Genomic DNA, 12,472 nt, shown 5'->3' with positions numbered 1-12,472 from the left:
AACATGTTTACAGAAATAAGAGGCAACACTAATGGCAAGAAGAGGCAACTAGTTGCGCTTGCTTGCTTGGTCTCAACACTATTTTTTTTTTAAGTCCATCGAAACCGTGAGGGCTCCAACGGTGAAAACAGATTACAATACCGATGTTCCATTGGAAGGTTATATAGCTTTTCATTTATCTTTTAAATGTAAGTATGTCAAAGGAGGGAGTAGTTGCTCCCATATTGATGAATAGAATTACTGGTTTATGAATGCATCTGCAAGAAATTTCAGTTATTAGTGTTCTCTCTTTAGCACACACGTACGCCCCTTTCCGAACACGGTTACTAGTACTATTATTTGCAAGGAGCGAATTAAGGTTATCGGAAGGTTACAGGAAAATCATGTGCAATGCAAAACGTGAGAGATGGGACCATGTAACTCAATCTTATCAGGACTGATAAAATATACTCGCTCTATCCCATAATATAAGATCGTTTTGCAAGTTGTACCAATCAGCACAACACAAGTACGTGGACCTCCGGCACCGCACCGAAATCATTGCTTTATCTGAAAAGCAGGACAGGATTATATGGAAGTGGACTGCTGATCATTGCTACACTGCAAAATCTGCGTATCTATGTCAGTTCAATGGAAGAATTCAGTTGCCCCTGTCAGACCTTATTTGGAAGATCAAAATACCGGCGAAGGTAAAAATAATTGCCTGGCTTGCTGTTCAAAACAAATGCCTTAGGCTGGTCATAGTGGGGAGTAACTTAGACTAGTAACATGCATATGTTACTAGTCTATGTTACTACCTCTATAATGCATAGTATCATAGGCGATCTCATTTATTATCATGCATGACACATAGTAGCATCACATTTATTATATTACGGTATCTACCTATGTTACTATAACCATCTCTCTTCTTTAATTGCCTACCACATAAGCATGTTTGCGAGTCCCAAGTGCATGATACTACTTATGTTACCCTCACTGTGGCCAGCCTTACGGCTGACAACCTTGCTAAGCGCAAATGGTCCCACAACCCAGTCTGCCCCCTATGCAATATTGGAGTTGAATCAGCTGTGCATCTGTTTGGCACTTGCCCTTACGCTGCTGGCATATGGGGTTTCTTTCTGACAAAATATAAATACTCTTTCGACTTGAGGCCTGGATTCAACATGGCTAGCTTAACAGAGTGATGGTTGCAAACCTTGGAGATACTTCCTGTGCAGCGTCGACAGGAGTTCCCTTCGCTTTGCATGACCATATGGTGGATGACCTGGAAAGAGAGGAATAGTAGGATCTTCAACCTGAAGGCCTGCGACTTTCTGAGCACCTGCACTTCAATCTCGGAAGAGCACAACACAACGGTCCAAAAGAGCATGCAACGAAAATCTAGGTTCAGGACACCTTGATGACAGAAACTACTCCCTCCGTCCTATTAATATAAAAGGCAGTCATTTAGGCTATAGAAATCGGGCCTGAGCTGAGGCTCAAACAAAGATGAAATGCACCTTATAAGAGTTAAAATACGGGACATCATCCCTCTTCTTTCAGCTATCAGGACTAACACTTGAATGAATGGAAAACCAATCAACCATATGTACATCAACTGCCATTTGTAGTTCCTGCTATGCTATTGCTATAAAAACAAAATTGCCTACACAATGGATGTCTTTACACTCTTGGCTAGATTATAGGGCCTACGAGATCCAGCTCCAGTTTTCTTTTTTTTAATGCCTCTTCCTTGCAGCTCCCAGGACTACTTGAATTATAGATGCCACTGGCCACTGCGTTCCTCCTCCTCTCAAGATAGGCAAGACGGAAGAACGGATCACAAACTAATCAGATAGCGCCCAGACGGACCAAAGGATCACAAACTGAACTTCAGTGATCATTCCACGGAGACAGTGTACATTGTACACCTCACGCCAGACAATGGACAACATAGACTGCTATTCAGAGTCTGAGTCGATTGCTAGTACCAATCTTGGTCGAACTGACCTTTGCTGCCGAGCCGGTGACAAAGGACCACCAGGTCTCTCCCCAGGCAAGTCATCATCCATAGCTGAAGCTGCACACGAGGAATCAAATATTAAGTCTACCTGTGAAAATGTAGAAGTGTAATTATACAAGGGAAATCACTGTGTTCACACCAAATGGAACTATCAAGTAACTTACACTAACATGTTAACATTTTGCTAAATAGTTTGATCTAACAACAATAGTAGGAGCAGCAACCATACTTCAATTCTAGTCCCCTAAGGGAGTATCTAGAGTGAGTTGTGATGGATGGAGAAATCACAAATAATAAAACTGTAGAAATCAGAAGGGTTAATTTCGGTGCCTTACCATCTAAAGCTGTTATTTCATCCTCAGGGTTCCTCCTTTTCTGAGACGCTTTCTTGGCAGTAACGCAATTACTTGCAATCGATGCTTGGCTTTCATCAATGCAATTATTATGTCCATGTTCCAGTAGGTTTGCTGCTGCTGCTACTGGCTCATGCAGAGGTTGATGGTTGGCAGTATTGTTTTGCACTTCACCTAAATTATTTGTCAACTGTAAGCCAGGATGATCCTGGGGATTTGAAGGATACTGCCAAAATGAGAGTTGTCCCAGATCATCAAAATCTTCGCTGAACATAAGATATGAAGCCTCATCTAGACCACCTCCAGGTTGTTCCTCAGACGTTCCTTTAGTTTCAGGTGGATTGGGTGTAAATGGAACTCCAGTGTCATCTGCTGAGCTGGAATTCAAAGCATTAGGAGACAACACCGTGACGTTATCATCATCAGAGTCGCTCAGAACTATTATATCTTGCTCTCTTGATACTGCAGGGACATGTTCGTCTATAGGAGAAGAATCAAGATCATGTACATTGCTCATAGGGTAATCATATTGTCCTGGTTCCAAATCTTCAGTGTCCTCATGATCATTATTGCTTGTAGGAGTAATAAAGTTTCCATTTTTAAAGTGCTCTGCGTGGTCACCATCAGAAGATTGTGTCGAGTTAACATCCCCTCTCTTCGTAATTTCCCACTTGCCGTTGTTGTTTTTTCTAATTCCCAACTTGATACGGGAGCCCAGCTGGTCAGACAGAGACTCCTCTTTAATCTCATGCTTTACAATACTCGTGTTGATCTTGGACCCTATGTTGGTGGCTACAGAGAGAGCACCATCTGGTAAATGCCACCGCGTAAGATCCTTCAGTTCAGCTCCACCCTTAACTCTCCAGGAACCATCAGGCTTGACATCAATTTCAGATACATCATCTTCACAGCTTTGGATCTGGACCACCAAAATGCAACAGTGTCGTCAAAATAATGCATAATGGACTAATGTAGACTTGAACATGTACATCATTTCCACTATGAACTCACCAGTGAAGTGATCCAGTTGAAATATGGGTCAATGATTATGTCGTCCAGAGAATAATTCTTCAGGCAAATTGGGCATTGCCACTGCAGACAGGAACATGTAGTTTTATTAGGCAAAGAAGGGAAAGAGAATAATTGGTCAATTTACGAAAAACAGCCAGACCTTCCGTGAACGTTGATTAAGTTCCACAAAAGCTTCTAAATCAAAGCAACCCATGTGGACACAGGGTTTAAACCTGCCAGCTATCTTAATCCTTGAACCAGTCATCTGTCAAGATAAATTAGCTTTCAGGAAGGCACATATTACAGAACCTAGCATACAAAGACATAATGGCTAACTTTGTGTCAAGGAGTGCAAAATATACTATGGATCATACAATACCATATTGCCATTATGGGATTGTTGAATAGCATCTGGGTTGACAATTATGATATAAAGTACGTATGATAATTTTCGAAGAATAAATTTAAGCGTTGGGTGTCATGGCTCACACATAAAATAATGTCAGGCCATCAGGTGGCAAATGCAATATTCGGTATTCAATGGACATGAGGTCAGATGCAACAGATATATCAGATCAAGTATCAGCAAATATCTACGCATCTAAACATTCTCAGTAATGGGCAGAGTAATTACCGGACATCGGAGATTCACAGAGACCCTGTCAGCCACAACCTCAATATCACTATCACTGTCAGCATTATCTGCCTCAGCTCCACCACCAACACAACGCCGCACACGAGCAAGGGCATGATCAAACTTCTCGCCATCATGTTCCTTCGGCACCAAATTTAGGACCTGCCCATTATCAAATTATATGAAAGGAACAGAACCGTAAATCACAGTCCTGGAGTTTGGAAAGAAAAAATATTTTTAACAACATAGCTTGAGATAAATCAGAAATCATGGCCAGGAACCAACTGTTATAAGGAACATTCCATCACAGACAATTTTATTTTAGTACTTTTGCGCCATCTTCATCGCATAAAATAGCTATCCTCCCGAATACAGTGGAGTTCCACTTGTAGGGACGATCTACAGATAGTGTGTGCCACCGAATCCAAACAAGCCTGATTGATTGTACTAACCTGAGGGAAGTAAAGGATACTAAGCAGACTAAGTGGGAGCAGAGGTGGGAACCACCAGCTGATGATTTACTCAGAATAAATGTTGATTGGAGTGCTTCACAGGATAATTCAAATGGGGGTTTTGGTTTCATCATCAGAGATAAAAGTGGTCAGGCTATTGCCGCGGGTGCAGGTAACATACCCTATTTACTGAACCCGTTGCATTCTTAAGCCGTGGCATGTCTGAAGAGTTTGCAAGCTGCACGACAGTTGGGTATGGTGTCGGTGATTGTCGAGACGGATTCCACAACGCTCGTGCAGGCGATTAAAGGAACGGCCCAGGATCACTCTGCCATAGGTGTCATCTTCCGAGAGATTAAAGTTCTTGCTCGTTTAAACTTTTCTTTTTTTGAGATTGTTCTTTGCCCAAGGGGCTGTAATAAGGTAGCAGATTCTCTAGCTGCTCACGGTGCACGAATGGGCCATGCATCCTCAGCCTTGTGGCCGGATGGAGCGCCAGACCTTGTTCATGCATTGATTGCCAGCGACTTGGCTGGCCGTTCTGGTTAACGGAATAAAGAGTATTCCGGCTCAAAAAAAAACATTACGAACATCATAAATTGGCGCATGGTCACTGTGGTGATCAATTTCAAACACACCCACCCAGCCAGACAGAAACAACACGTTTTTCTCCCATGGACACAGGTTTGTACTTTCCATTTTCTTTCTACCTTATCTCCAACAACCAGGCCACCAGCCCAACTCACGCCATACCTTTGCAAGTACCACACACGAAGGCTCTGGATCATTGTCCCCACCGTCATATGCCCCTAACCTGCTGGGCCGCTCCCCAATCGCCTCTCGCGCTGGGCACCCGCAATATGGATCCATAGATAAACAATTTTCTCGCCGATATGAAAGCACCCACCCACTGCCGCCTCAATGAGGGTCACTCACACCACGATTTAGGAGCAGTGTGCTCCACCCCCTGCCGTTCTTGGATCTACTGTGTTTTTTAAGTTAAGAGGTTGGTTTCATCAAGTTGGATGCGACTAGTTGAGTCAGAAATTGGTATTCCTCGAGTAGGAAGTTACTGCTTTTGTAAGTGAAGTTGGTGTTCACTGGGCTGGGAGTTGGGTGTTCATGGAGTTGAAAGCTCCAGTTTTTGAAGTTATAAGTTGATATTCATTTGAGAAGAAAAATGAGTGTTGATAGTTGAAAATTGTAGAACACCTAGCCAAAAAATTGATGTTTCTTAGCTTCTCCGGTGGCACCGCCCCACGCCAGTGATGGACGGTGCCGGAGTGGAGGCAGAACTAGAGACAGAGATACAATAGTGTGGCAGGAAAGATACAGGTGTTTGGTGCACGGGGGCGAGATCCGTGTTCCAACAGGGGGAGAGAGTCCTATTGGAATCAATCACACTACACTGCATGCATGCACGATCACCAAATAGATGTCCTAAACATTGAAAGACAAGGTGAGGGAGAAATAGAACATATTCAGCATTTATGGAAAAGGTGAAGAAAAACATGCTTCATGAAATGAACAATCTAATAGTAAGCAGTCTTGACAATGGAAATGTGGAAACGCCTTTTGTGACACAATATACATAAAAGTTACCTCTTGCAGAGACCTCCTCTTGGCAATTCTAACACCCAAAGAGAACATGCGGGAGTCACTTCTAGATAGAACAATTTTATTAGGTCCTTCTTTGCAATATTCCGTTAACTGCAAAGAGAAATGATGAGTAGGATCAACAAACATCCATACAGAAAATGTAACTAATAATCAACTAAAGAATATAATAGGTATTTGACAAATCATTCAAAAGCAAGAATAAGAGAGAGCATGCTCCATGGCAACAAGACTTACTACAGGACCATCATCTCTACCATTGGCCCCTAACTGCTGTGTAGGTTGCCGATTAACAACCCTGACTTGAACACCTGAGGGGGAGAAAAAGAACTGCTAATATGAATCAGATCTATGATGATTGAAATTAATAGAACAGTAGTAAGAGAATACCCGCAGGGGGTGGGGGGAGTAGGAGGCTGGGACTAAAGCAGAGATACAACTATACAAGAGAATCCAACCAGGCTCTATCCTAAAGGAGAGGAGAAAGAGGCATTTTTGAAGCAGGACCGGGAAGCTAACAGGATTAACATGCATATAGACGTGCACACACATATTGCTCGTAATCGGACAAGGGAATGCAACACAAGATGACAAATGGTATTCGGCGCAGCAACCAAGCACAAGCTACATCTAGCTTTGGTCACACCACATAAACCTAGGAAAGTAAATCACCATGCAAACATGAACTCATTTTAACAGCCAAATATTAGTTTGGAAGGCAAATATGAAGCCCGTCCTTCAATCAGGTGCATGGCGGGGAACAGTGTCAGTGTGTGCACCAAGTATAACAATAAGGCAAATGTTAAAGATGCATCTTCCATGGATACTTGTAGATTACATGACTCATAAGAAACCAAACCTGTGCAATGAACTTGAGTATGTGTCCTTTAAGCTAAATAAACAATTTTCTATAGATCTATATCAAAGGATGTTATCTAGTAGGCCAATGCATATTACCATTAATTTGCATATCTGAGTGTAAAGGCCATTGCATCCTGAAAGGAACTTGGTCATCAAGAAGGATACACCAAACCTGCAAGAAGATAAGTGGTGCAAAGAAACTTAATGTCAACAATGCATACACAGTGGTCTGATAGTCTCTAGTATGGCATAAGATGACTGGAAATAGCATACAGTGACCATAACTATACTCACAAGTCACAGCCAAATCATTGAATTACAATCTGGCATTTCTTAATAATGCACGACCAAAGAAACACTTATTGAAGGATGATACTGGACAAACCTAATACTTCAAGGAAATGAAGAAGGAAACGAAAAAGAACCTGAATGTCATATTCGGCTTTCTGTAGCATTTCCCTATTAGCTCTTGATAATGGAAAGGTTTTCTCGAGATACTGTATAGTATATGACCTGGACCATAGAAAAGAATCACACACAAAAACTATGCAAATTTCAGAATGTCATGGTTCAGTTTAATTCATCAATTTTTGCACCGACCAAGTGAGTGTTAATAATATTCAATGCATAACTCACCCATCAGTCGCTATTTTGGAAGGAGCTATTGATGTTGGAAGTAATGGATGATTGATAGTGACCCAGAAACTGCAAGTTATAGAAGGAAACTATGTTAAAACAGCCGGTCATTTAATATTAATATAATGTTCTCAGTCTTAAATGTTGAAAAGGCAAGCAGGCAGAACAAAAGATGAGTTTGATATTACATGAAAGTTTTGAAGAACTTACGGATCGGCCTTATTTATTCGACAGATGTCACAGTAGAAGCTGGAAGGTAATTCCTGAGGAACACTCTCTGCAGACTTCTCGGATATGATAACACAACCAACATGTTGCCAGACATTGCATTGTGGATTATCACACTGAAAGGGCCAAGCAAGTTAGGTGGAAACAAACAGAACCTATCAAGAACATAACTGCCAGTTTCATAAAACACATGATATTCATAATAAAATAAGTTCTGTGTTCCAAAACAAATAAAGTTTGGGGGTTTTAGAATATAAGAACAAATCACTGCTTTGAAGTTTCAGAATGTAGATAAACTGATTTAATGATTCAATATACAATCTGCATAATCAAGGAGACTGAAAAACAGATTGTGGGCTTACTGCATTGGTTGGAGAAAATGAAAAAACAATCAAACTGTCAAGTAGTCATGTGTGTGACGAAAACTATACCTTTATCATGGATCCATTGGCGATGGAGCTACCACAAGGACAACGGACATTGACATCCTTTTGAGCAGAACCATTTAACTTTTTTTTAGGCTTTACACTTTGTCCTGAATCAATCTGATTTGGTGAGGCTGCAGCAGAATTTGCAGGACTGTGCAGTTTCCTAGATAGTAAGCAAAAACAGACAGTATGAGTGTATGACAAAACACAGTAGGAGTCAATCCAAATAATACAAACACAAGGTCAATATGTGAACAAATGTAACCTCACCTAAAGGTTTCATCAACTATTTTCAACACGGTTTCTTTTTCAACCGCCGGTTTCTTTGTTAAGCCATTCAGTTGTGATACTGCAAGAACAATACGAAAGTTATTCCTCTTGTACCTTTAGACAAACACTAGTATAAAAGGGCCATTTTTGGAAGAAGAAAGACAAAAAACAATGCACCTTGATCTTGTTGATCAGATAGTATTGTTAAGATTTTATCCACCAATTCCTGGAATTGTAAAGCAAAATCAGAAAAACAAAAAATGGCTTAGAAGTAAATAACGAAAAGGCACAGAGAAGTTAATTAGTTCCGAAAGATGTTACGGTATTGGTAAGGACGACTTGACAATCCAATCGATTATTTGTTCCCAAAAAGTAAAGGGAAGATTGAAACATTTGAGCAAGTGATGTAAACTTGTAAAGTAAAGCAATAAGTAGAATTTATATTTGTAGAATGTATTCATGTAGATATACGAAATTGCATTGAACAAACCTGCTTCTTTCCTTGCTTTGAAAGTCCAAGCAGATGCAGGACATCTTTTAGCTCTTTTATTCGGAAGTGCTTCAACTTGTCCTGCAACAAAGCATTTAGCTATCAGCGACATAAAACAGATGAATGAGCCACGCAGGTCTATTCCTTTAGGACAAGACTAACACATACATGAAAAGGGGTGCTAAATAAGATAATCACTTGAAAGATCTACTTCGTAACAGGGGCATCTTGACAACATAAAAGAACTAATACAAAAAATGATGAAATTTCCATATAGACCACTCCAATTGATTATACATAGTGATGCAAACAAGAAACAAGTTTTATCAGATGACGCGAGGAGCTGAGGGCAGAACTATCGATGCCGCTGCTATCCTGTATACAATACATGAGTAAGGGCATGGTATAGTGTAATATAACGACAGTTCTGGACTGTTGTCGAATGCTTGAATAAGAGCACCTAGTAGCTATCAACTACAATATACAGATATTAAGCACCACTAAAGTGAAGGTGATGCAGCAATGACATTTAGCAATCGAATTCCGATCTAAAACTTGGTTACTAAATGCATCCCTCCGAACAATCTTACTGAAGCGAAGTTGCCGAGCAATGTAAACAGTGCCAGTGCAAGAGAATGGCAAACAGATAAAGAAATCAGCTAGTTTTGCGGAAACAAGCAACGCAAGAAGACTAAGAAATACTAACTGTGAGGAGTTTCAGCACCTAGCAAAATGTTAGCAGGGCATGTCAGCTTGGGCGTCAGCAGTGTCGAATCCCAAATTGCAATCTCTACAGAAAACAACTTGTAACGATGTAAGATGCGCAGCTGCGGCCTAATTTTAAGCAGTTATATGTATGAGCCTAGTAGCCAGGCTTGGTAAGTAAAGCTGGTTCAGGTTACAGAAGGGAATTGTCAAGCGACGATCAATCAAGAGTTTCCCTGTCCCTAATCGGCTAAACAGAAACCTATTAAGCGGTAGGGATATGAAACTAATAAGACGGCTCGTCAGAGTTCTACTAGGTTATGATGGGAGGGGGTCGCCGGAGGAGGGCCGTAGAATTAGAACCGTCACCAGATTGAGGTCGCCGTCGTGCAGAGTAGAAGCGGGCATCCACCGCGGAACACGTCCGGATGGAATCGCAAAAGTATGAGGCATGGAGGGATATGCGAAGAGATGCGGATACCTTGCAACCGGCGAGCGCCGCATCGTCGGCGGACTCCGGCTCCATGGCGGCTCTGGCCCGGGGGAATCCAATGCGATGACGCCCTACGCGAGGCCGGCAGAGTGAAGGGAGGAGCGGCGGCGGAGAATTGGAGGAGGCTAGAAGAATCGCGGCGGCCGGAGGAGGAGGGGCGCTCCGCTCCGTTGGTGTGCGGCGGCTCGCGGGCGTGGCGGCCTGGCTGCTCTCTTTTCTCCTCCTCTTCTCTTCGGGTGATGACGACGACCGAGGGGAGAAACCTACGACGAGATCTGGACGGGACGCGTGTACCCTACCGAGGACTGGCGCGAATCTTAATGCTCTGTCCCCTGGTTTAAGCGACAAATCCGACTTTGATTAGGGTCTTTTTTAAGGGACTTTGATTATGAGTCTTTGGAGTAACTTCCGTTACATATGGCGTATGACTTATCGTAGACATCCGTCACGTATGAAAACAACCAGAACCTCCCCTCAAAAAAAAAAAAACAACCAGAACCAGTAATGTCTTTTTTTAGTGAAAAACAACCAGTAATGTCAACATCTTGTTGTGAACTTGGCGTAGCTCTCATGATTAGCTTTTTTTGTATTATGCTTCTTATATTCATAAATACTTTACAACCATATACAGTAAATAAAAATAATATTTTTTATATTATTATCCAAATCTCATTGTTTCATACAACCAAATATATCTAAATATATTGCAAAACATTCGTGCACCAATGTGTGAGATAACATCTAATCATATGTACCAAAATAATTGATTCCCACTAACTCCAATTCTCTTAACATGCAACTATGTCATCTCATCATGCCATCATCATGGGAAAGACCTACATTAACATGCACCATGCATGCTACTCATATTTAATTAAATATTCTTTGACTATAGAATAATCAAATGCAATAAATTACTTCCTCCGGCCTCCGCCCATAATAAGAACGTTTTTGGCACTACTGAGCGTTTTTGGCAGTACAGTAGTGCCAAAAACGCTCTTATATTATAGGACGCGCGGGGGGGGGGGGGGTATGTTAGTTTCAGTTCCCATATTGTTAGTCAAAAAACCAATGTTTCCTACAAACAAATCTCAATGAAATTATTTCAAACAGTTCCCACAACAACGTGCGGGGTATCATCTGTAGTTCAAAAAATATACATGTCATTTGCTCTTAATGTGTGTGCTCACATGTGTTTAAGCCTTCTTCATATAGTCACTATTTTCTTTTACTTTTAATCAATTGACACTAGTGTCAGTCCCAATGCATTATATTTTAAGCTACATTATATGCATTAAGTATGTATTTAGATATAGCTCGTCCAATGCATTACTTCTATATCTTGTTGTCATATCTAAAAGAGTTCTTATTTAACATGTTTCGTGTGAGGAAAAGAATGACTTGTCTTGGTTTTTATGCTAAGAGCTATATCTAGATTAAGATATGATAACTCTCTCTTTCCTCATTAAATAGGGTGTTACGTTACATCTAACTTTGCTTATGTGTCATGATCAAGATTTTAGGATCGTCGGAAAATTTGAAACATATCAAATGGTGATATGTTCCGACAAATATTTTTTGAAGCACAAGTTAGCAACTAACTTGTACTCCCCGTGATAATATGCATGTGCTTCACTTATGCTTCCCTGTGGCACAGGACAAAGCGCGCATGTAGTGGGTCGTGCTACAGTACACATACACAAGGAATCAATGGAAAAATCGAAGTAAGAAATCCAAACAAAAGAATCAAGAAAGAAACCACCGTGGCTCTTTTCTGCTCTTCTAGAACTGCAACCTCCTGCGCGCCGGGAAGCGATGCTATGTCTTTTTTTTTTTTTTGCGGGGAATACGGATGCTATGTCTCGACTATTGTGAGATCCAGCGCCCACTTGCCTACACGTACGCTGAATATTTCTGTATAGAACGCTCGCTTCCAGCGCGGGGCCGGGGTCAGTTTTCTTTCATTTTTATGTTTCTTCTTTTCGTTTCTTCTCTTTATTACCTTTTCTTTTCGGTCACTTTTATCTTTTTAATTAAATTGGTATTTTTATTATACATATATGTGTGTGTTCCTTTTTTATATTTCCTTTTTTCCTGTATGCATTTTTATTTTCCTCTTTTTTCAAAAAAGTACAAACACTTTTTGAAAATGCATGATATATTTTGAAAATGTTTGAACTTTATTTGTAAACGCACAAATGCTTTCAAAAAATGGGTGAAGTTATACAAACATTTTTGTAAGAATATGCGAACACTTTTTATGAAAGAATCAAGAAAGAAACCACCGCG

The 12,472-nt window shown here is 40.9% G+C and overlaps 1 protein-coding gene across 2 annotated transcripts; it reads right to left on the bottom strand.

The window, feature by feature from the left end:
* Nucleotides 1-1,463: 1,463 nt before the first annotated feature.
* On the bottom strand, nucleotides 1,464-10,483 carry LOC109738208 (E3 SUMO-protein ligase SIZ2). 2 transcript variants are annotated; one of them, XM_020297307.4, is made up of 17 exons: nucleotides 10,172-10,483; nucleotides 9,710-9,775; nucleotides 8,986-9,066; nucleotides 8,673-8,721; nucleotides 8,496-8,574; nucleotides 8,229-8,388; nucleotides 7,780-7,913; nucleotides 7,570-7,638; nucleotides 7,359-7,446; nucleotides 7,030-7,105; nucleotides 6,310-6,383; nucleotides 6,058-6,165; nucleotides 4,004-4,165; nucleotides 3,530-3,634; nucleotides 3,370-3,450; nucleotides 2,341-3,277; nucleotides 1,464-2,062 (listed from the first exon to the last, which is right to left on the bottom strand). In XM_020297307.4, exons 6-17 carry the CDS (start codon nucleotides 8,235-8,237, stop codon nucleotides 1,944-1,946), a joined length of 1,962 nt encoding a protein of 653 aa, XP_020152896.1. In that variant the 5' UTR covers nucleotides 8,238-8,388; nucleotides 8,496-8,574; nucleotides 8,673-8,721; nucleotides 8,986-9,066; nucleotides 9,710-9,775; nucleotides 10,172-10,483; the 3' UTR covers nucleotides 1,464-1,943. The 2 variants fall into 2 exon arrangements, with proteins under 2 accessions (XP_020152896.1, XP_020152895.1); XM_020297306.3 differs by lacking the exon at nucleotides 9,710-9,775 and having other exon boundaries at nucleotides 10,172-10,450.
* Between the last annotated feature and the right edge of the window lie 1,989 nt (nucleotides 10,484-12,472).

The sequence above is a fragment of the Aegilops tauschii genome, chromosome 5, assembly GCF_002575655.3.
Source record: "Aegilops tauschii subsp. strangulata cultivar AL8/78 chromosome 5, Aet v6.0, whole genome shotgun sequence".
In the NCBI taxonomy this organism is placed as follows: Eukaryota; Viridiplantae; Streptophyta; class Magnoliopsida; order Poales; family Poaceae; genus Aegilops; species Aegilops tauschii.
This window is presented reverse-complemented; position numbering and strand designations above follow the sequence as displayed.

Excerpts from the sequence above, each read along its gene's own strand:
- LOC109738208 (XM_020297306.3), bottom strand. The coding sequence starts at position 10,216 with ATGGAGCCGGAGTCCGCCGACGATGCGGCGCTCGCCGGTTGCAAG. Across the intron at positions 7,447-7,569 it reads TCCAAAATAGCGACTGATGG|GTCATATACTATACAGTATC; the intron begins GTGAGTTATGCA and ends TCTATGGTCCAG. Across the intron at positions 3,451-3,529 it reads TTAATCAACGTTCACGGAAG|TGGCAATGCCCAATTTGCCT; the intron begins GTCTGGCTGTTT and ends TCCTGTCTGCAG.